The sequence below is a fragment of the Dipodomys merriami genome, unplaced genomic scaffold (genome assembly GCF_024711535.1).
Source record: "Dipodomys merriami isolate MVZ:Mamm:240054 unplaced genomic scaffold, mDipMer1.0.p SCAF_6, whole genome shotgun sequence".
Lineage (NCBI taxonomy): Eukaryota > Metazoa > Chordata > Mammalia > Rodentia > Heteromyidae > Dipodomys > Dipodomys merriami.
Genome location: NW_027206179.1, coordinates 64,809,240 through 64,832,747, shown reverse-complemented (window position 1 = coordinate 64,832,747; position 23,508 = coordinate 64,809,240). Strand labels below are relative to the sequence as shown.

Below are 23,508 nucleotides of genomic sequence, written 5' to 3'. Positions count from 1 at the left end.
CCATGACTTGGTGGTTTGTTTTCATGGAATGGCAGTGCAGGAGATCATGGAGGAAGTTGAAATGTCTTTATGACATTGTTCGGAAGTCTCAAAGCCCTCAGTATTCTGTTAGTCATGGAAACCATTCCCAGCTCACTGGGAGGGAACCTCAGAAGCACATGACTACAAGAGGGTGAGGATCATTGCAGAGAGAGCATCATCAGGAGAACACTTAGGAGGCTACTTATCAGTCTGCTCTCTGATTTTCAATGATTGGGTCCTTATAAAATTCTCAAAGTCTCATTCTTGAAAGTATCAGCTCAATATAAAGTATCAATGTCATTTGAATCACTTCAAGGTTATGAATAAAGCTATTAAGATACAATTGAGTATGTCTCCTTGAGTCTAATTCTCCTTGATTCAGAAGCTTTAAAAAGAGGCAAATTGTCTTATACCCAATGGACAGTAGTTGAGCAGGTTTAAGATAACTTTGGTAGACTCTCCTCATTTAAAAAGAGGCTGAAGCTGGGCGCTGGCAGCTCATACCTGTAAGCTGCGAAGGAGGCTGAGATGTAAGGATCATGGTTCTAAGCCTGTCCAGGCAGGAAAGTCTGTGAGATTCTTATCTCCAGTTAATCGCCAAAAAGCCAGAAGTAAGCTGTGGCTAAAGTAGTAGAACACTAGCCTTGAGGCAAAAAAATTTTATAAAGTTCAGGCCCTAAGTTCATGTCCCAGGACTAGCGAAAGAGACAGAGACAGACAGTGAGAGAGAGAGAGAGACAGACAGACAGACAGAGAGAGACAGACAGAGACAGACAGAGAGAGAATGGGAGGAGTTACTGGCTTATAATAACTCTAAAGCAGTGGAACACTTGTTCATAAAGGCTCCTTGATTGAGACTGAGTCATGTGATTCTTCATGGTTCTCAATTCTGCATACTGGGCTCTTGGTTTCTCCCTTTAAGTCAGCCTTCATTTTCAATAAAATGTTTGAATCTTGGTCATGTTCTCAGTCTTGTTTCTGCCCATAGAAGTTTGGTTGTCTAAAGATCTCCTTTCAGTCGGGTTTGTCTCTGCCCATTTCAGTCTAAGCTGGAAGTGTGTATGGAATATTTCTTTTTTTTTTTTTTTGGTCCAGTCGTGGGGCCTGAACTCTGGGCCTGGGCACTGTCCCTCAGCTCTTCAGCTCAAGACTAGCACTCTACCACTTGAGCCACAGCGCCACTTCTGGCTTTTTTCTTTTGGCTTATGTAGTGCTGAGGAATTGAACCCAGGGCCTCATGCATGCAAGGCAAGCACTTTACCACTGAGCTACCTTCCCAGCCCATATATGGAATAATTCTGTTAAAAACTGGGTTTGCCATCATGCTATTGAATTTACTCTATTAAACAGAAGTGATACCCCAAATCACTTCAAATGAAGCCATTTTCTTGTGATTCTGTTAAAATAACAACCATTCATTCCCTGGAATCCTTATCTATTTTACCAGTTGCCTTCCATCTTTCTGAAGCTTTTTTTATTGTGCAAATACTGTACAGAGGGGTTACAATTACATGGGCAAGATAATGAGTACATTTCTTATCAAGCATTGTAGCCTTCTCCTTTGTTTCCCCTTCCCATCCCTTCCCATCCTCCACCCCCCCCCCCCGCCACCGCTTTCTGAAGCTTTATAGAAAGGTCTATACAGACACATCCTTGGCTTCAAAATTAGCCCATTTTTCCTAATACTAGAATAAATATGATGATGACCAACAGTCATTTCTTAATTGTGGTATTATTTTCAAATATGGAAAGTGGTAAACTCTCTACATTTAGCAGTCCATCTGTATTAAAGTGTTTATTACCAGAAGAGGAAAGGAAGCCAGGTTTCATATAGCCTAGTTTCATACTCCCTGTCAATCTTGATTCTAGGTTCATTAGGTATAGTCTCTACATCCCTTATTCTAGCAGTGACATTGTGGCTTCATTTCTTACCACAAAGGTTCACTTCCAGTCAGTTCTTCCCCTTCCTAAATTTTTGCCAACAGGTTCATTGAGCCAGATGGCTTTTTCTAAAAGTCTTTCGTGAAGCTTTTTAGGCGTTAGAACTGTTCTCAAGTTCCTGACAGCTGACAGCTTCTGCATTCCTAAAGAATTAGGTTCTTGTTATGATAGCATCTTTCATGTACCAAAATTTGTATCAGTTCCGTGACGCTGGATAACAAATCACCCCAAGCTCGGTGTTGCAAAGCTACAATAGTTACTTATCATCGAATGGTTTCTGTGGGTGAGGAATTAGGAGCAGTGTGGTGAAGTGATCCTGGCTTTGAGCCTTTCATGAGGTTGTGCTCAGATTTTATGAAGTCTGCAATCATCTGGACATTAGCCAAAGATGGAGAACCATTGTGCAATAAAGTCATACCTCACATGGTGGCCAAGCTAATGCTTGCTGTTAGGATGCCTCAGTTCCTCCCATTGTAGACCTCTGCAGAGTGTAATGTTTAATGTTCTCCATCTTGGCCAGATTCTCCTTGAAAGAGAAACCCTGAAGTTAAAAAACAAATCTACATTGTCTCTTAGGAGCCACACTCAGAAGTCACGCTGTCACTTTCACAGTCTTTTAACAGTCACCAGGTTCAGTCCCAGTCCACTGGTGAAGATCACTGGAGAGCCATCGTGGAAGCTGGTTGTTGTGCACTTTGACTTATATTCTGATTGTTTCTGTTAGTGCAGAGATGTTCATTGCATTTTTTACAACAATGACATTCATGATCACCTTTTGCAACACAGTAGTTGCACATGCATTGGTGTTTATTCCATATCAATTTAAAAAAGTTCTCCCAAGGCCATTTCTCTTCCATCATAACAGGTAGATGATTCATCTTCTTTTTCCACACAAGGAGCCTGAAGCCCAAAGAGTTTGATAGTAATCACATCAAACCCAGATCATTAGTATGACCCTGAAATGTGGAACTTGCTTTGCTTTTTTAAAAAATTGTGTCTTTCTTGTCTCCTTTGGGAGAACTACAGCCTTAATACCAAAGGATTTTATTTGCAGGGTTTTGTCCCAGCATGAAGTAAGCTTTAGTAAAAACAGCTTTGGTTTGTTTATATGCTTGAGCAAGGTGAAGAGTGACAGAGTTGCTTCTCAGCAGAGAGCAAATGCCTCTTTGAAAAATACCTGTAAAAAAAGAAGCAGTGGTTCATCGAAGTAACTTTCTTAGTATGGATATATATATATAGATATATAGATATATATAGATATATATATATATATATGCTCCTTGAATAAAAACTCTGAGACATTCTGCTTGATCATCTTTTATGATTTTTCAATCTAAGCTTTAATGACAGCATCAAAACATCTATTTGGCTGCTTTCATTATAGCTTAGAAAAGTTAAAAGTGACACTGACTTTTGCTGGCATTTTTGTTGATCATATTTAAAAAAACTCATTTTTACAAATGTTTCTTATACCAGACTTCTATTTCTAAAATTTCTAAAACTTTTTATGTTAAACATATCTGATTTTAATTATAATTATTAAAACATTCTAATTGTACCTAGTAATGATTTCATTGTGACACTCTTACTCTGATTGCCTTTCCCCTCAATCCCCTAAATCTTCCCTAGTATTCTCTCTACTACTTTTAGATAATCTTTTGTTTCCTTGCAATTCTTGCTTTCATATGTGATGCTTTGTCTTTCTGTATCTTAGTTATTTCAGTTCATAGGATAGTCTCCAGTTCCACAATGATTTTGCTTTTGTTTTTCTTCCCCAAGTTTTATTTTTGCCTGACCCTTCTCCTTTGTCTTAGATCATAGCTCTCAATGAACACACACTTGTGTTCCCTTGGTTGCCAACCCCACATGGTGAACCAAGAGTTGTGAAGCACCTCGCACATGGTACATTCTGTAAATACATCTTGAACCAAGTGTGTGTGTATGTATATACATCTTTATATTATATATATGTATATATTATATGTAGTATATTATATAACAACATATATTAATATATTAATATTGTCAATTATAATGATTAAAAATATATTAATAACATGATATATAATAATTCTTTGTCATTGCAATATTTATTCTAGTTTACTGGGATAGTTTTCTAGCACCATAAAGTCATTATTTAAAGGATAATAACTACAAAAAGGAAAAGCCAAAACAAATAAAATTCAGCTTTCATTGAAACAGGGAGATTTGCTTTTTTCAAGGGATTTACCTTTTGAAAGAAAAAAATGTTAGTACTTTGAAAAAGCAACACATCTTTTAAATGTTCAATAGACAGCAAAATCTCTTTTGTTGTTCAAATAGGAATTTTCATCTCTTTTTTTCCTCTTTGGCAAAATCTTGTCAGACTATAAAGCCTTGATAATAATAAATTAGTTCACTTGGCTTCTTTGCATATGAATTGAATATTTGATCCTAGTTTTCTATTTTTATTAACTTTCAAGTTTATTTTAATTAGTTTCCCCATTATATCTATTCTCATTTGGCAAGGGTATTTGATCTGCTATACAAAACCTTTATTTCACTCACCTAATAGAAGTGTATAATAGAGGACATACAATGACAGATCAGATTCTCTGACACAGATCCTTTAAAAGTGAAGATATTGATACAGGTTAGGAAGATAGCCCAGTTTCCTCCCTCCCTCCCTCCCTCCCTCCCTCCCTCCCTCCCTCCCTCCCTCTCTCCCTTCCTTCCTTCCTACCTTCCTTCCTTCCTTCCTTCCTTCCTTCCTTCCTTCCTTCCTTCCTTCCTTCCTTCCTTCCTTCCTTCTTCTTTGAGTAGAATTGCTCAGTCATGAAAACATGTAAGCTGAAACTATATGTCCACATGAAATCTTCACATCAATATTCTGATGGCATTATTATGAGGGATAAAAGAGAGTGGCAATCAAAATGCACTTTAATTGTTAATGGATAAATGAAATGTGGGGTACCTGTATCTTAGAATATTTTACAGAAAAAAAAATATTTTACAGAATAGATGATGCTGGGTCATAGGGGAGTTCCATGTGTAGTCTTTTGAGGAACCGCCATACTACTTTCCAAAGTGGTTGAACAAGTTTACACTCCCACCAACAATGCAGTAGGGTTCCCTTCTGGCCACATCCCCTCCAGCATCTGTTGTTATTGGAGTTCTTGATTATAGCTATTCTAACTGTGGTGAGGTGGTATCTCAATGTTGTTTTGATTTGCATTTCTTTTATGATTAGGGAGGTTGAGCATTTCTTCATGTGTTTATTGGCCATCCTTCTTTCCTCTTCAGAGAAGTTTCTCTTTAAATAGGTCTTTAGCCCACTTATTTATTGTTTCCTTCAGGATTTGATTTGGAAAGTAGTATGGGGTTCCTCAAAAGACTCCACATAGAGCTCCCCTATGAGCCAGTAATCCTACTTTTGGGCATTTACCCAAATGATCACAAGCAAGACCATACTAAAGCTACCAGCACAACTATGTTTATTGCAGCATTATTTACCATAGCTAAGATATGGAACCAACCCAGATGCCCCTCAGTAGATGAATGGATCAAGAAAATGTGGTATATATACACAATGGAATTCTATGTCTCCATCAGAAAGAATGACATTGCCCCATTTGTTAGGGAATGGAAAGACTTGGAAAAAATTACATTAAGCGAAGTAAGCCAGGCACAAAGAAACATAAGTCCCATGGTTTCCCTTATTTGCAATAACTAGTATGTGTCTAAGACAAGCAGAAATGGTCAGATAAGTTGATTTTAGGCAAAATGAACTCTAAAATAAGGACACAAATTTTTTTCTTTCTTGCTATTGTTTCTAACATATTTATAAGATATTTCTTTGTTGTTTTGTATGTCCCTCCCCCACAGTATAACCCCTGTTTTCACTGCATTTGATGTGGGTATAATTTGTGGAGGGGAAGGGAAAAAACAAATTGTTTAAATAGGGATACAGGTGGACTCATTGCAACAATGAGATGACGTTTGTGAACAAACTTTACAACTTTGATGTGGGGGGAGGGGTGCAGGGAGGAATGGGAAGGGATGGGAAGGGGAAACAAAGGAGGAGGCAACAATGCTTGATAAGAAATGTACTCATTACCTTGGCCATGTAATTGAAACCACTCTGCATGGTATTTTCACAATAATAAAAAAAATAGATTATGTACTGATACATGCTACACTATAGATGAAATGTGAGACCATGGATACTTAACACAAAAGCCATAGACATTGTATAATTCCATTTAATGAAATGTCCATCCCAGGCTGGCCTGGAACCATGATTTTTCGCGTCTGAACCTCCTGCATAGCTGGCATGACAGGTGGAAAGTACTATTCTAAGCTATTGATTGAGATGACTTCTCATCACTTTTTACTTGGGCTGCCCTGAACCATGATCTTTCAGTCTCTACCTCAAAGTAGGCAGGATTATAGGCCTGTGTACACTGGTACCCAGCCAACAAAATAGTTTTCATTTATTAGTTGAAACCAGAAAAATTCATACTATTCTATCTGTTGTTTTAATGAGTAGCGCCATAACATGGAAAAATATGCTGAGCTGGGTTGCTAAAGGGAGGAGTACTGGAGGTACAAGATGGCTTCCAATCCTTGCAAACCATGCTTAAATTTTCACTCACCATATTAACTAGTTTAACTGGGAGTATGGCCTACGGGTGGGGGGGTCCTCATTTACAAAGTCAACCTCTTTTTTAAAAACTTAACTCTTTTTAAATTTGTTAACCATTGGGTCAGAGTGCCCAGGCCTCTGATGGGATATTTTTGGATGATGGGCTCTATAACCTGGAGAACATAATTATTCCTGTAATTACTCTAAAACATGGTTAGATGCCTTTTTTGTTTAGTAACTAAGATTAAAGAATTTTATTCTGTGAACAAAATATTTAAAGATTAAATCTATATTCTAATCATACAGATACCTTGTTTGTATTTACTGAGATTCACAAGGATACCTATATTTTGAGCCCAGGAATAAAAACCACAGAGGTTTACTAGTTGGTCCTTAAACAGAAGTTGAAATTAACTCAAAATCTGCATTGTGGAGGTACAAAAAGCAATCAGTGCTTTTGTTGTTGTTGTTGTTGGTCGTGGGGCCTGAACTCTGGGCCTGAGTACTGTCCCTTAGCTCTTCAGCTCACGGCTAGCACAGTGTCACTTCCAGCTTTTTCTGCTTATGTGGTGCTGAGGAATCAAACCCAGGGCCTCATGCTTGCAAGGCAAGCACTCTACCACTGAGCCACCTTCCCAGCCCCAATCAGTGCTCTTTTTAATTTTTATGGATTTAATACATTTCTAGTAAGGTTTGGGTGTTCATTGGAGGGCCAACTCTGGGCCTCTATTTCAGGGTTTGATTTTGATTTTCTTTCCCATATACAGGTTTTCTTTTTCTCTCTTTTCCTCCTCCCGCTTCTGTCTTTCCTTAGTTTTTCTTTTTCTTAAATTTTGTTTTATTGTAAAGATGCTGTACAGAGAGGTTACAGTTACATGAGTAAGGCAATGAGTACATTACTTGTTGTTCATTGTTACCCCTTCCCTTGTTGTTGTCCCTCTCCCCAACCTCCCACACTCCTCCCCAACCTACCCCTTTACCCCCCCTAGTTTTTCTAATAGAGGGGATTTTTCTACTTTGCTCCTATTTAGAGCAAATTTTAATTGAAAAGGTGATGAGCTGGGGTGGTTACAGTTACATAGGTAAGGCAATAAGTATATTTGTTTTTAATCATCATTACCCCATCCCTCTTTAGCTCCCACTTACCCCACCCTATCCCCCCCACAAGTTGTAATGTTCATATCCAACATCGTGTCAAGTGAGTATCAGTGTTGCTGTGATTCAGCTGTTGTTCTGCTGTTTCTGTGATTCCCTTTCCCTTACACATATTGCATTGTTTATGATGCAAAACCAGAGGTACAAAAAACTAAGAGAAATGAAGAAAGAAGAAAACAACAATAGAGAAAAAAAGAACGAACTATATACAGAGTCTAATGAGAACCTCTTGTTTCCTTAAGTAGAAGTTCATGTTAATATGCTTCATCATAGATAGTCCTTTGCACTAAGCACTTGGGTTATTCCTGTTAAGAATATCATATACATATTCTAGTTCTTACAAAAGAAGGAGATCGTGCAAACTGCTTTTTTGGGTCTGGCTTACTTAATATAATTTTCCCAAGTCTTTCCATTTCCTTATGAATGGAAGCATAGAATTCCATTGTGAATATGTATATTTTCTTGATCCATTTATCTACTGAGGGATATTTTGGTTGGTTCCATATCTTGGTGATGGTAAATAATGTTGCAATGAACATCGTTATACTGGTGGCTTTCGTGTGGCCTTGTTTGTGGTCAATTGGGTAGATTCCCAGAAGTGGGATTGCTGGGTCATAGGGGAGCATTATGTATTGTCTTTTGAGGAACCTCCACACTGCTTTCCAGAGTGGTTGAAGAAGTTCGCACTCCCACCAACAGTGTAGTAGCTTCCCCTTTGGTCACATCCCCTCCAGCATCTGCTGTTAGATTTCTTGATTATGGACATTCTCACTGGTATAAGGTAGAATCTCAATGATGTTTTGATTTGCATTTATTTTATAGCCAGAGATGTTGAGAAATTCTTCATGTGTCTCTTGGCTGTTTGTATTTCCTCTTCAGAGAGGACCCTCTTAAGTTTTTGTACACAGATTTGTACTGTAGGGTCTAGGGGCTGCTCTTGCAATGGCTATATTATAGGTTTTAAGGATATTGGGGTTAAGCCAGATCCATTTGGTGCCTTCATTGTATCATGAGTGCCATTGGAGTTTGTGTCCATCTTCCTCAGGATTTGTGTGTGCATGCATATGTATGTGTGTGTGTGTGTGTGTGTGTGAGAGAGAGAGAGAGAGAGAGAGAGAGAGAGAGAGAGAGAGAGAGAGAGAGAGAGAGAGAGTCCTATGGCTTGAACTTACGGCCTGGGCACAGTCTCTGAGCAGTTTTGCTCAGTGCTAGCACTTTACCACTTGTGCCACAGCTTCACTTGCAGCTTTCTGTGTAGTTAATAGGAGATATGTGTCTCACAGACTTCCCTGTGTGGGCTGGCTTTGAACCATGATCCTCAGATCTCAGCCTCCTAAGTAGCTAAGATTACAGGCATGAACCACTGGAACCCAATGTCCTTCAGGATTTTTGCAGCAATAGAGACATAAGGAGGTATCAGCTTCAACTTAAGGACACAAGGGTCATGCAGAGCCATCTGCTTGCAGGGATGCACACCTCAGCAGTCTGCCTTATGGCTCTTTTTACTTGTATCTGTTTTTGCTCCTCTCCATTGGGTCTTTATCTTATACAATATTCAGTTGTTTCTCTGAGCAGTCCATAACCTGGTGCCCAACTCTCACCAGCTAATCTTCTCTCTGAGTCTGGCATCAGACCTGACTTCATTCTTAGACATACAGGTAGGTCCAGGCTGAGACATACTCAGGACCAACATTAGGAGGATTCTACTCCAATCCCATATTGTTATTCCTAAAAGTGAATTGGTTTGTCCATGCTCCCAACTTAAATCAGCTCCAACTACAACGGAAGATTTTCAGGATTCAGTGCAGGTAGTGTGACTCATCACACAGGATGGCTACTGTGGGAGTGTCAAGTTTCTCAAGAGGGCTCCACTCTCAAGACATAATCACCTGCCAGGGACACTGCCTCCAAATACTATCATACGTCAGGGGTAGGATTTTAACTTGTGAAAATTGGTGGGGACAACAAGATTCAGTCTGTAGTACCAGGCTTTACGATCTCCACATCTTTGCCAATAAAGATCTTTTATGAGAATCTCAGATTAAATTAAGGCACATTAACTCAGAGCTGCTGAATACATTTATTTCCCAGAGTGAGTCAGCAGCTTCTGCTATAGTTTTCCAAGAGTGGCCCAGGGACTACTTGAGCCAGAATCACTGAGGCACTTGTTTAAAAGGCAGACTTTTGAATTTCTCTCCAGAGGAGCTGTCCTGCAGAGAGACTAGTGAAGGTATTTGACTCATGGTGGGGGGCTAAATTGGTGCAGTAAAAGCTTGGTTAATGTAGACTTCAACTAAACTTATTGAAAAATAGAGAAATTTAGAGTGGTTATACATACAAGCAGCATACAAAGAATATGGCTTGCTCTCTAAATTCTGAAGGCATGTATACTGTTCATGGGATTAATGTGGTAGAAAGAATGACTATATGTATGGTATGACCATATGTATGGTAACTTGGTGTACAGGATAGAGTACATTAAAATTGCAAAATAATATTGTACACACAGAGTTGGGACAAGACATACTCCTACTTGTAGCCTGAACACACACACACACACACACACACACACACACTCCTTACATATGCAGATTTACAGTTTCTCACATACTTGGAGCTATAATAGTCAATACAAAAATCAATATTGTATAAATGGTTTTTATACTGTATTTTAAGCAGTACTGCAATAGCAAGAAAAAATTGTACATGCTCAATACAGATACTGTTTCTTCCCAAATATTTTTTGATCTGTGGTTAGTTAATCTACAGGTGCAGATTTAAAGGACTGTAATATGCCGTTAGGTAAAGGAAGCACTGGACTAGGGGAAAGAGAAAACTGAAAAAAAATAATTTATAAGCCAGATGCTGGTGGCTCTGCCTGTAATCCTAGCAATTTAGGAAGCTGAGGCCTGGGAATTATAGTTTGAAGCCCGGGCAGAAAAATCTGTAAGATACCATCTCCAAAATAACCAAAAAGCTGGTCTGGAGGCATGTCTCAAGGGGTAGAGTACCAGCCATGAGCCAGCAAGCCAAGCCACAGTTTGAGGCTCTGAATACAAGCCACGGTACTGGCAAAAATTGAAAAATAAAAATTACAGATATTTCCTGTGTACTTAGAATCTCGTGTTGTCCATTTCTCCCCTCTCTACATGTTCCTTAGCTACCCTCTCAATGATGGAATTAGCAATAATTAAACTCAGGTAAGGGAAACATATAATAAATTTCTATTTGAACGCATCCAATGGATATAGTCTTTTATATAATGGTTTACCATTTACACTTAGTTTTTATTCTGTAATAATTATTAAGTGGATTTATCATAAGCAAAGATGCTTGGCTTTTTATTAATACTGACTTTTCCTTCTTTCTCATATATGGTACATTTTTTAGACTAAACCCATTTTTGGTCATATTCTCTTAATTCATATTTTCCTAATTTTATCATTAACTGTTTTTATTTATCAATTATTGCTTTTATTTATTAATAATTTATTTATATTACATAAAATCATCCTATTTTAGGAAGGAAATTAAACCTAATATGCTTAATTCAAAAGCTCAAGTCCAAAATGCCTCAAAATGAAAACTTTTGCGCAGTGGCATGACCCTCAGAAAGTTTCAGATTTTGGAGCATTTCAGATTTTAGATTTTCAGAGTAGATGTGTTCCACAGGTAATTCCTATATAAATATAACAGAATCTGAAAAAGCACAAAATCTGAAACACTCTGGTCCCAAGCATTTTGGATAAAGGACACTCAGCCTAAAAGTCAGCATGGATTTAGGGTATACTTGATGTTGAAATTACATCTGACTGGTAACTAATTTATCCTGCAGTTCTTTTGCAGAATAGATTAAGAGTGGTTTCAGTATTTAGACTATAAAATGATCTGAGAGCAGTTGAAAGGCATTAAGCAGGGCATTAATTTCATATACAAGGGACCATTAAGTAGTGTGTTGTTTTGTCTGTTTTATCATTGAACATATTCTCCAAGCATTAGGAGAGACCCGAGTTGGGGACTTTGATAGACCTAACTCTGAGACTCTTTCCTCCTGTACTTCTGACTCCATTCCTCCTCAGGAGTTAGTTAGGAAACCATAGCTGCACAGATTCTGCCTTCACTTGGAATACACGTTTCATGGCCTCACTAACTTAGGAGTGAAAAGCAAAAAAAAACATGGCATGGCTGATTCTGGTTCTCTGCATATTTCCATACACTGATGCTTTCTTATTCATATATAATTTCTTCACTGATTTTTAGACACTGATATTTAAACAAGTAAGCCACTCTTTAAACTGCATTTAATGTGAAGCTTAGTTGATCTTTTGTTGAGAGGACTAACTACAGAATAAGAATGTTGCTGAATGTTCTATATACAGCAAAACAAAAATTATTATCTAGTGAAGGAGAACAATTATTGCAGAGTACTGGGAAGCTGGAGCTTATAAATTCTCCTACCAGGGAGCATTTGTGTATTGGAAACAATTTGGCCTTGTGCTCAGAGCCTTTGATAGTGGATGGTGATCATTGCAGTGCCATTGATGGGGCTCAGCTCAGACTCAGAACATCATCTTAACACAAGCTGGCTTTGCACATATCTGGGAACTACTGGTGGGGTTTGCATTAACATAGAAGCAGATCATGGAAACAGGAAAAAAACTAATATCAGTTTGAGCCTCTCTCAAGTTCTGTGGTACAAGCAGTATTGCACAAAAGCCTCGAGGCAAATTTTAACATCATTCCTCTTTATACGAGGAAGCTGTAGTTCCCAGTGTTAGGACAAGGGCTCAGGGTTATGCAATAATTGGGAGTACTCAGATTTTAAATCTGGCCTGCCCCATCCCATTTCTGCATTTTTTGAACACATGGTTTGTAGTGGTTATCTCATGCTGGTTAAAATTACCAGTGGATAATTGCTGCAAAAGGTATTTGTTCATTATAATGTCAAAATGCAAGGACTATATTGATCTCACAATTTAAAGAACATACCTCAGTTGAGTGTTCTCTTTCTAGTCAACATCCTAAACACTTTATGCTTTCTTACAGTGAGGTTATCTATCCTGTTCTCAGCTGCTAATTATAATTAGTAGATGTGACCTTCTCTAGGGCAGGGATTGTTCTCTGGCTGTCTGTCTGTCTATCTGTCTCTGTCTCTCTTTTTCTGTCTCTCTCTGTCTGTCTGTCTGTCTGTCTCTCTCTCTCTCTCACACACACACACACATGCTGACACACACACACACACACACACACACACACACACACACACACACACACACACACACACACACATGCTGGACCTGGGGCCTGGGAACTACCCTTTAGTTTTGAGAAACTAGGATTACAGGCATGAGCCACCTGTGCTTTGACTAGGACCTTTCTCTTAATGATTTATTCTCAAACATAGAGAATGGAACCTTCCAAGACCAATTTAAATCTGTCAATGAGAAGGTGAGCTGCAATTCACAGCATGTGACATTTTCTGCCTTGCGATGGACTGAGATTTCTTCTTCTTCTTCTCCTTTTTTTTTTTTTTTGGTTGATTTTAGCAGATATAAAGAAGGCTTCCAGTTCCAATGTTACAAAGTCCAATCTACCAAAATCTGGACTTCGTCCTCCTGGCTACTCACGTCTTCCAGCAGCCAAACTGGCGGCGTTTGGCTTTGTCCGAAGTTCCAGCATCTCCTCAGTGCCCAGCTCCCAGTCTGTGGATAGCACACAGCCCGAGCAGAGCCGGCCAGTCACCCGTAAGTGGGGCTGGTGGGTGGGGCACACCTGGGCACCCGGGTGTCAGACTTATTGAGGGACTTCCTCCAGAATTCATTTGCTTCCTGGATTCTAGGTAAGAAGTCAAAGGAAACAATAGCAATAACACCACTTGTGTTTCTATCTTGGGGTTCATTTCACTTAACATCATCTTATCTGGTCATACGTACATAGGTTTTGACCTTTTCTGCTTGTCCCAGACATATAAGAACGGTGTTAGCACATTGCATAGCATGAAAATACTGAGCATTAAGTGTGAATTATTTGGGTATGATTAAACACAATGATTTCTCATCACTGAAACACATAGTAGGTTGGGAAGATTGACTACATGGTATGAGAAATAGGAAGCATGGCTGAGCTGCTTCAGGTCTGTCTGGCTTCCTTCTGACAGAAAGTCTCTCCATGTCTGTTTCCTGGTACATGTAACTTAAGGTCTGTATTGCTAGCCTTCTGAGGAAGTAACAAACAGCCACTGGGACAGTGGTCTGGGTTGCTCCATCAGCTGAGCCTTTGATGAGCGGATTTCATTTTAGCCTTGTCAAGTTCAAAGCCATTGCTACTGGATCTGAAGCCATGACATCTCAGATGCTGGTTATTAAGAACTGGCCCGAGGGCCATGAAAGTCTTTGAGATTTCTTTTTTTTTAATTTTATTTTTTTTATTGTGAGAATACTATGTGAAGGGCTCTTTGGAAGAGATTAGAAGAGAGAGGGAGAGTTTTTTTTTTCAATTTTCCAAGCTTATTCATTTTCAGTTTTTTTCTTGGTTTTGCAGAGATGATGTGTGGAACTTCTCTACCTTTACTGTTCTAAATTTGGTCTCCCTGGTTATTGCTGACCATACTGTGTTATGTTTTTTCTTTAACTTGATGTGTTTATGAGTGGTTTCTAAGATCTTTTCCTTGCTTTCATGATCTCTTAAAGTTAGACAGCAGACTCTGCCCATCAACAGAGGTTTCACTTAAAGAATGTCACTGTAATTATGGATGCCCAGTATTGCCTTCTCAAAATCTCCAGTGAACCATTGCAAATGTGTAGTGCATGCTTGCAGATATGTATTACCACATTTAGAGTCTAAAGATTTTGAATATAAGCTGGATACCAGTGGCTCACACCTGTAATCATAGCTACTCAGGAGGCTGAGATCTGAAAATCATGGTTTGAAGCCAACCCAGCAGATAAATCCAAGAAACTCTTATCTCATCTTCAGTTAACTAGAAAACCCCAGAAGTAGAGGTATGCTCAAGTGGTAGAGTGAAAACCTGACCAAAAGCAAGAGATTACCAGCATACCTGAAGATTTTGAATACAGGGTCGATTATTTGTCATAATTTTAAGTAATAAAACTGCCAGTGGGATTTTTTTGCAACAAAAGTATGAAAGAAAAAAATTCTCATGGCATGTGCCTTTCCAAGGAAGGAGTTATATTTCTGGTTTCTTAAAAAATTAATAATAATTTCAAGGTTATTGGAGATGTGCTCCCAAACAACATGTTCTGCTAAAAGGTGTGACAGTTGTGGACAGAGTAATTCCAGATGTGTAAGTGCCACTCCTCATCTCTGCTTCAAAGAACACGAGGTAGGAACCCACTGAACACGCTCAGAGGACAAGGATAATATCACAGAGAAAATAATGCTCAGTTGGAAACTTCATATTAAAAATGTAGCTACTCCATTCAGAACTGTTTTCTATTTTTCAGAATTGTATATGAGAATTGGCTTTTAAGTATTTGCCACCTACTGAAGATGTATAATTCACCAATAAAGCATAATGAAACCATACATGTACTTGAACTTAAGGATGAGACCTGATGGCCATACATTTATAATTGTTCTTAGATTTAATATCAAGGAAAATTGTGTTTCTGTCCTTGAGTGGAGAACTGATGCTTTGATGATAGGAATTAAGTAAAATATAAAGTTCCTAGGTAACCTGGAAACTCTTGGATAGTATCCTAGGGACAGATTTTGCTGGTTCAGCTCATAGAAATGGCCATTGTGATGTCAGAATTCATTTCTTTTTTCTTCTTGGAAAACTGATGTTTTGCAAACACTATTACACCCTACTGGGTATCATTTTAGGAATACTACTGTAATTAGGCATTTCACTACAGCATATTATAATATAAGGCCAGCCTAGATTCAATCCTTCTACTTTATACTGAGATGACAGGGGTGTATCACCATGCCCACTTTTTTGTTTGAAATGGGGTTTCACTAACTTTACTGAGGCTGGCCTTGAGCTGCTATACTCTCCATCTCTGTCTCTTGAGCAGGTGGGATTACCGGCATGAGTCACTTTGCCAAGCTTTGTAGTCCATTCTTAAAACTGAAGAAGACATAGCCATGATTTAAATGTCTTTGGTTTCAATTGGTGAAGCAAATCTTGAGACGAGGGCTGTTTTGAGAAGCTCCACAAGTCAAATCCTCCTTTTCATTTACCTCCCAGGTTGCCATTCAGCTCTAACAGGAACTATGGAGTAGTGGAGATTTGTCAATCTATGAAGCATCCTATGAGGCTGGAAAGTTCTCATTGTTATGAAGTACTCCTTTATGGGTTAGAGCTGCATTTCAGTAATCTCTGATGTGTAAATAGATTCCTGATTATTGAGGAGTCCACATAGCACCCTCTCTTCATTGTGTCAACTGGAGAGCTCAGGTGGCTCCTTCTCTTGTAAGTTTGTCATTTGCTGATGGTGAGATTGGTCCTTCAGATCATCAAATAAAGCTTCTTATCACACTAATTGGTGATGCACAGCTTTTTCTTATTTAATTTGAAGAGGAAGACTGAAGGTATGGCTTAGGAGTACAGCATCTGCCTGCCAACAGGAAACTTTGCAGTTGAATTATAGTACCAGCAAGAGAAATGGATGGATGGACAAACAGATAGACAGATATCCAGATTAGCAGATTCTGGCTTAAACTCAACTTTAAACAATTCTTGTATATCTTTTTAAAGAAAGTAGAAGATACAAGAAGTGCTTGAGGTGATAGAAACTTAAAAAGAAAAACAACTCCTGTAACATTTAGTTTTGGTAACATGCCATAGCGTAAAGTTTACTTGATTGCTACATCAATCAGTAATTAGGTGTTGACTTTCCCCATTGGGTAGGTAGGTATGACTTGAAGGTATGACTTTAGGGGAATATGTGGAGGGATCATAGGAAGACTTGGGGCTTCATGAATTAATCATTAATGACAACAGATCATATCACACAAGGGCAGAATAATTTATGGAGAGGATTCTATTTCCTAGTGTATTCTATTCTGAATACAGGATTCACTGCCTGGATTATTAAGTGCTTAAGAAGTTAAAAAAATACTTACTAGGAAAGACCCGAACAGTACAACATTTGTAGCACTTTTCCCATTTTTCCTCCTTTTCTTCTTTTTAAACTACTATCATGTTTTTCTTTTGGGGTTAAGATCAGAGATCATGAAACAAAACTTTGAAAAGAAAGCAAAAGAAACTGAAGTGACCCCTGAGATGGGGCCCCAGCTGGTAGGATCCCATTTTGAGCTTTGCCTTTGTTTTAGGGAATGAAAAAAAAGCATCTGATCCCCCTCCCCTTAACAGCCTAACCCACCCTTGATTATTGAGTGAAAGACTGACCATAAAACAGATAGGTTGTAATCTGGTTCCAACTGGCAACACCACGTGCTTATGGTAAACCCTGCCTTTTGCACTTGCTTACAGTAAACTCCGCCTATTGGCCACCTGTGTGTGCTCTGATATGACTGTACAATCCTTTTGTATGGTACGATCCCATTGATCACCTGCGCGTGACCAGGCTCGACCTCATGGATTTTGCCTTTAAAAACCAAAGAATGGGGGCCACTTGGGGTCACAGTATCAGCTCCCAAGCCTGTGCTGCGGCCCTGGCTGGTCCATGTAGGGAGCTTCTCAATAAAGTTGCTTCTTTATTAACAACTTTGTTGGGTGGGTTCTGTCACTCCAGATGACGAGGTGGGCTTGCCTGCCTGAGTAGGGTCTTCCTACTACAGAAACAAAAATATGTTTCTCTGCTTCCTTCTCCCAGTATAGGAAACTAGAAGAGTGAGGGAGAAGGAAAATACAGCTGGGATGGTGGGCAGAGACTTCCATTTGCATAATCAGGATACAAAGATAAGTGTTCCACAAGCCTGAAAATGACACAGATTTAGGGCCTTCAGTGAAGGCTGGCTCTTCAGCATGGGTGAACAGGGGATTTCTCAGAGAGGGCTGTAAGCTAGGTCGAATTTTGGAAGATAGAGGTGGACATAGATCTTCTGGGGAAAGGCTGTCTCTGAATCCAGAAAACTAGGTTTGCGGAGTTGCCATTCCTGGATGTGCTGTCTATTCCTCACACTGCCTGAGGCCACAAGTCTGAGGGCCCCTGCTTACTCTCAAATATGACTCTTGGTTTGTTCATCTTGAGTTGTCTTACCTAGTGTCAGCTGTCAGCACTTTGTACATGATATCTACATCCATATTTCTAGCCCTGGTCTTTCTTTGTCTAGTACCACTTACCTCTATTTCAAATGGCTGATTGCATTATCACCAGCCAGGTGACTCAGAGCACTTCAAACGGTTATTATAAAGGTGATGTACAGAGGAGTTACAGTTGCATAAGTCAGGTAGTGAGTTCGTTTCTTTATGAACACTGTCACCCCTTTCCTTGCTCTCTTCCAGTTCCCAGGTTTTTCCTCCCATCACCACCCACAAGTTGTATACTATAGTTCATTTTCAATATAGTGTCTACTGAGTACCACTGTTGGGTTTGTTCACCCTTTGTCCCTCCATTTCTATGTCCCCCCACTTACCCTCCCAAATACAAATAAAATGGCAAACAAGACAAAAAGACAAAAAAAAGCAACAGAGGAAAAATACCCAAACTCTTTACTAGGCTCCAAAGCTCATGCCTGTAATTCTAGCTACTTGGAATCTGAGATAGGAAGTATCATGGTTCTAGAGGAAGGAAGTTCATGAGACCTTCTTTCAGCAGAAAAAGCTGAGCCTGCTAGTGCACATCTGCAGACCAGCTATAGTGGGAAGTGTAAATAGGAGGATTGAGGCCCAGGCAAGCCCAAGCAAAAGGCAAGTACCACCAAAAAAATCCCCAAACTTCATTTTCTTTTATAAATCAATATCTCCGGTCAAAGTTGCTCTTTTAATGAAATATGTTATCTTCTGGCAACTCAGGCTAGAAACATCAGACTGAGTATTGCCTCCTACTTGCTTTTTCCCTGTTTTCTGCTTAATAATCAAATCTGGTCTATTCTTTCTCTCTGGTATTTATTCTGTCCCCTTTTTTTCCTCTCATTATCTTTGTTGACATCTTTATTAGCTCTCACCTAACTTATTTTCCAGACACATCTTGACTCTCTAACCCAAAGGGCACGTGTTGTTGGGTAATTTTTCCTTGGACTTCTTTTGATTGCTCCATGGTGTCCTGCTTGCTGGCTTTATGTCCTTGCTAGATGATCTAGGTTCTCTATCCTGTGGCCTTAATCTCTCTCCTTTTTGGTATATCTTTCCTTGATATACAGCCTCAAGTAACCAACCAGAGTTATTCACATTTTTGGCTTAGGGCTTTGTGCTTTCCTGCCTTTGAGTTTTTGTTTAAGACATTCATTACTGGATTATTCCTCTTTCATCCACCATCTACCATAGCTCTCCTTCAGGTACATTTCAAATCTTTATAAAGTCAACACGATGCAATCTGTTCTTCCCGGGAGCTTCTTGTACCAATTTTTATCACATACTGTCTATTGTAGGCACTTATATCTATATCTTTGCTCCCCTACACATTATAAACCTCTTTAAGCAGAGGGACTATGTCTCTTAATAATTTTAGTGTTTCTTGCTCTAACGTACACCATCTTTTAGAATAGTAGAATTTTAAGGGAAGTTTTCTTCCAGTAGAAATGTTTTCTCTTATGTAGGAACACAGACGAGGGAGAAATTTGGGTAGCATTCAGAATAGTTTATTTGGAGAACACAGTTTTATTTTATGCAAATATTTTGATAGTTGGTGAAGTTCATAATTATGCTTTTCATAGGTTCTGAGGTCTTTTAATATCTTAATATTGTGATATGTCTAGATAATTTACATAAGAGTAGAAAAATAATATATAAATGAAATTATATTTAGATCTAGAGGATCATGTAGTATGTCCTAATAGTTTCACAAATGCCTAGTAACCTATCTCTTTTCTTGTAGTGACTCACTTTAAAAGAGTCAGGTTAAAAGTACCATTGAGGCTATTCCTGAGAGAATCTAAAAACTTTTACAATTAGATATCTTGATTTGGAAAGGTTAGATATTCTCACTAAATTCTCAAGGTTTATTTCTTGTTTTAATACTTAAAATAAGTGGAGCTTCTTTTAATTATTAAATCAGATTTGAGTTCTGGGGATAAGAATCTGAAGTGGGAAATTATCAGCCTCTTTGGAAGGTTAATCAATGAAAATGAAGGTTAATAAGAAAACTTTCTGCAATATTAACTCAGAGTTTACACTCATGAATATGACAAAATACATTTACATACATAGCTCATTTGATTTTCTATGTCTGACATGCATTTTAAATGAGATCAGAGTTGACAAGAAATATTATTAATAACTCCTACAGAAACAGCCATTAATCTATCTCATGTTCCATTGGCAAAGAAGAAGTCACTTTTATTCATAGAAAATGGAGCTGAAAGTGACTTGTGAGGTCAGATTTCAGAGAAGGTTTTGCCTCTTGAAGATTAAGCCTTATTGATGTCTTTCCCTTTTCATTTTTCCAAACACTCAGACTATGATTAAGTCCATTCAGAGATGGGAGGGGTGTAAACTTGTTTCATTTAATTTTTAAGTTGACCATTTATGGTTGTAAGATAAACTGAAAATTTGTGAAGCATATTTTTATTTATAGTCAAAATAATGTCCAGTTGAGCAGCCTTGTTTTGCTTGGCTTTTTCCTCCCTTAGACTGGCACCCTTTCCCCATATCCTGGATATTAGCTTAAGCTCAGGCCTCCATGATCTGAACTCGAGGATCCCTGCCCTTGAGGGATCTACACAAAACTCATGAACAAAAATGTGGCCATGATTAAAGACAACAATGTATTTGGAGTATGTAAGGGCGAGGAAAGAGCTCATACTCTAGGGTCTCCCCAGACTGGCTCAGAGATTCTGTACTATGTCTTTGAGTTTTATTATTCCAACTGGCTTCAGAGGTTGACAACATTTGGGGTTTGCTATAACATACTACAGTCAAGAAGAACCTGAAGATGGGGAGAAGGAATAAAAAAAGACTTAAGAAATTATTAAAGCTAGATGATAGAATCCTGAGGGCCAGGATCCTGGGGACCATACTATACTGCTTCTTTCTTTCTTTTCTTTTTTCTTTTTTTTTTTTTTTTGTCGGTCGTAGGGCTTGAACTCTGGGCCTGGGCGCTGTCCCTCAGCTCTTCAGCTCAAGGAGAGCACTCTACCACTTGAGCTACAGTGCCATTTCCGGTTTTCTGGTGGTTTACTGGAGATAGGAGTCTCACGGTCTCTCCTGCCCGGGCTGGCTTTGAACCGCGATCCTCAGATCTCAGCCTCCTGAGTAGCTAGGATTACAGGCGTGAGCCACCAGCGCCTGGCTTCTTTTTTCTTTTTTGATGTATGCCTGAAGATTCCCATTAAAAAGATTAAAATCCTAATTTCTCCCTCAACTGACATTTGTTTATTTATTTCTGTACCAATAATGGGACTTGAACTCAGGGCCTGGGCATTGTTTCTGAGCTTTTTCACTCAAGGCTAGTGTTCTACCACTGGAGCCACAGACCTACTTCTGGCTTTTTGGCCATTAATTGGTGATAGGAGTCTCATGGACTTTCTTGTTTGAGCTGGCTTCAAATCTTGATCTGCAGATGTTAGCCTTCTAAGTAGTTAGGGTTTCAGGCATGAGTCACAGGCATGTAGCTTTTTTTTTTTTTTTTATTTTGTTTCACATTTTACACTTAATGCTCTCTCGCAAGATCTTAGATACCTTTGCTTTTTCTTCAGATTTTCTTGCAGTATAATGGAAAAAATTTTAAATGATATATATATGTTTCAATATATAATGTGCTACTTTGATATATGCAGAAAGTGTTGGAATGATTAGTATGATTATGTTCATTCACATGCCCAGCACCTCATAGAGGTGGGTTTTTTTTTTTTTTTTTGCTGTTGTTTATTTTTTTGTGCTGGTACTGGGGCTTTAACTGAGGCCTGAGCTCAAACCTCAGCCTCCTGAGTAGTGAGGATTGCAATATGAGCCACAGAGTTATTTTATGTCTGTCTGAAGTGAGTTCTGCTCTCTTAGCAAATTTTAAGTATATGACTATATGACACAGTGTTTTAATTATCAACCCATTGCTGTATATTAGAGCTCCAGAACTTATTTACCCTGCATGGCTGAAGCTTTTATAGGACCTTTGAACAAAGCCTTATACCCTTGGACCAACATCTATCTCTCCATTGTTAAGAGGTGATACAGGATAGTGGTGAAGGACTTAAACTCTGGAGATAGAATGCCTTGATTCACAACCCAGCCACAGTTACTTATAAGCTCTGTGACTTTAGGCAACTTGGTTGACTTTACTGTGCCTATTTCTTTGTAGAAAATAATACTAGTGGTAAAACAAAGAAGGAGCAACAATGCTTGATAAGAAATGTATCTTGCCCATGTAATTGTAACCCCTCTGTATGGTATTTTCACAATAAAAAAAGAAAATAATAATAGTGGCAGTAGTAATTAATGTAAAACCATTGAGAGGGTTACTGGAGTATTAAATGGAATTATCTTATGCCAAGTGTTTAGAATAAAGTTTGGCATGATAATGTTTTAAAGGCCATTTTTATTGATTGTCCACTTACTAAAAGTTTAGTGTTGAGGGTCAGAAAGCACAGTTGGAAAAATAGTCATTGAATGAACAATGCCTGCCAGGGAGTAAGAAGAGAATGGTTGTGATAACATCTAAATCAGAGAGGTGATAGCCATTGCAGTTCAACAGTCTGATAATCACCTCTCATATATATGATTCATAATTTTCCCGAGTGTTAAGCTAAAATGTATGTCATTTATGAGGCATTGGTTTTCCTGGAAATCTTTGCTTTTGGGGCTATATGCTGTGGTTGTTTATAAAGTAGTGAAATGCCATGTTTTGATTTCTTTATCTAAGAGATTCTGCCAGGTATTTAGGACTTTAGCATTTAAGGAAATATATTTAGTTGGGTTCCCTTTAAGTGAAACATATTTATGTAAGGTGACTAACACATAGCCCATTAATCTAAGCTGATGGCATTTAAAGCCTCTGCTTAAAATAGAACTGAGAGTTCGTTCTGACTTCATGTCTGGGCCTTTCCAGTGTCTGCTGGGAAAAAGATGGGAACATTTGCTTTCATAGTACGTAAGTGCTGCAAACAGCTTCTCATCTGGCTGAGGACTAGTTTCCATTGTACTAGGGTTTACTTTGTCGAACATCTCAATCCAGTTGGGGTGGATGGGAGAAAAAAGAGGAGTGAGAACAAAAACCAAAATAAGCTTCTAATTTTCTTGAAAAACGAGGAAGTTAAACAAATGTCACTGATAGATTTAAGTATCTAGCTCCCCAGGATCTGTAATTGTGTAATTGAAAGTATTCTTCATAAGGTAAAAAATAGAATCATTTCACTGAATCTTGCTGATAATTTTCTCAGTGATTCCCACATGCTCAGTTCCTTTTCTTCATCTTCACTTCTCCACACATATTTATAAGGGATAACATAATTTTTCTGAGTATTTTTAGAGAAAAGAATTCCTTTATTGGATAAGTAATACTTATTCACCTTTATCTACCGTGATTCAGATAATCTTAGTGAAACAAATAGAAATCACATTGTCCCTCAAGAGGCTTAATTACGTTTCTGATGGACATATTTTGCTGTTCTATCACTCATTCAGTATGTTTAGTGAAGAAAGGATATACTGTTGAACTGTGGAAATACATATAGATAAATAGAAA

The 23,508-nt window shown here is 38.5% G+C and overlaps 1 protein-coding gene across 3 annotated transcripts in view; it reads left to right on the top strand.

Annotated features, from left to right (window-relative positions):
- Positions 1-23,508, top strand: part of Mtus2 (microtubule associated scaffold protein 2) — a 577,850-nt gene that overhangs the window by 233,317 nt on the left and 321,025 nt on the right. For 2 of the 3 annotated variants that reach the window (XM_070003046.1, XM_070003043.1), the window contains exon 4: positions 13,288-13,485. In XM_070003046.1, coding sequence (XP_069859147.1) covers positions 13,288-13,485 — 198 coding nt within the window. The remainder of the gene's footprint in view (positions 1-13,287; positions 13,486-23,508) is intronic. The other variant, XM_070003044.1, reaches the window with a different exon arrangement.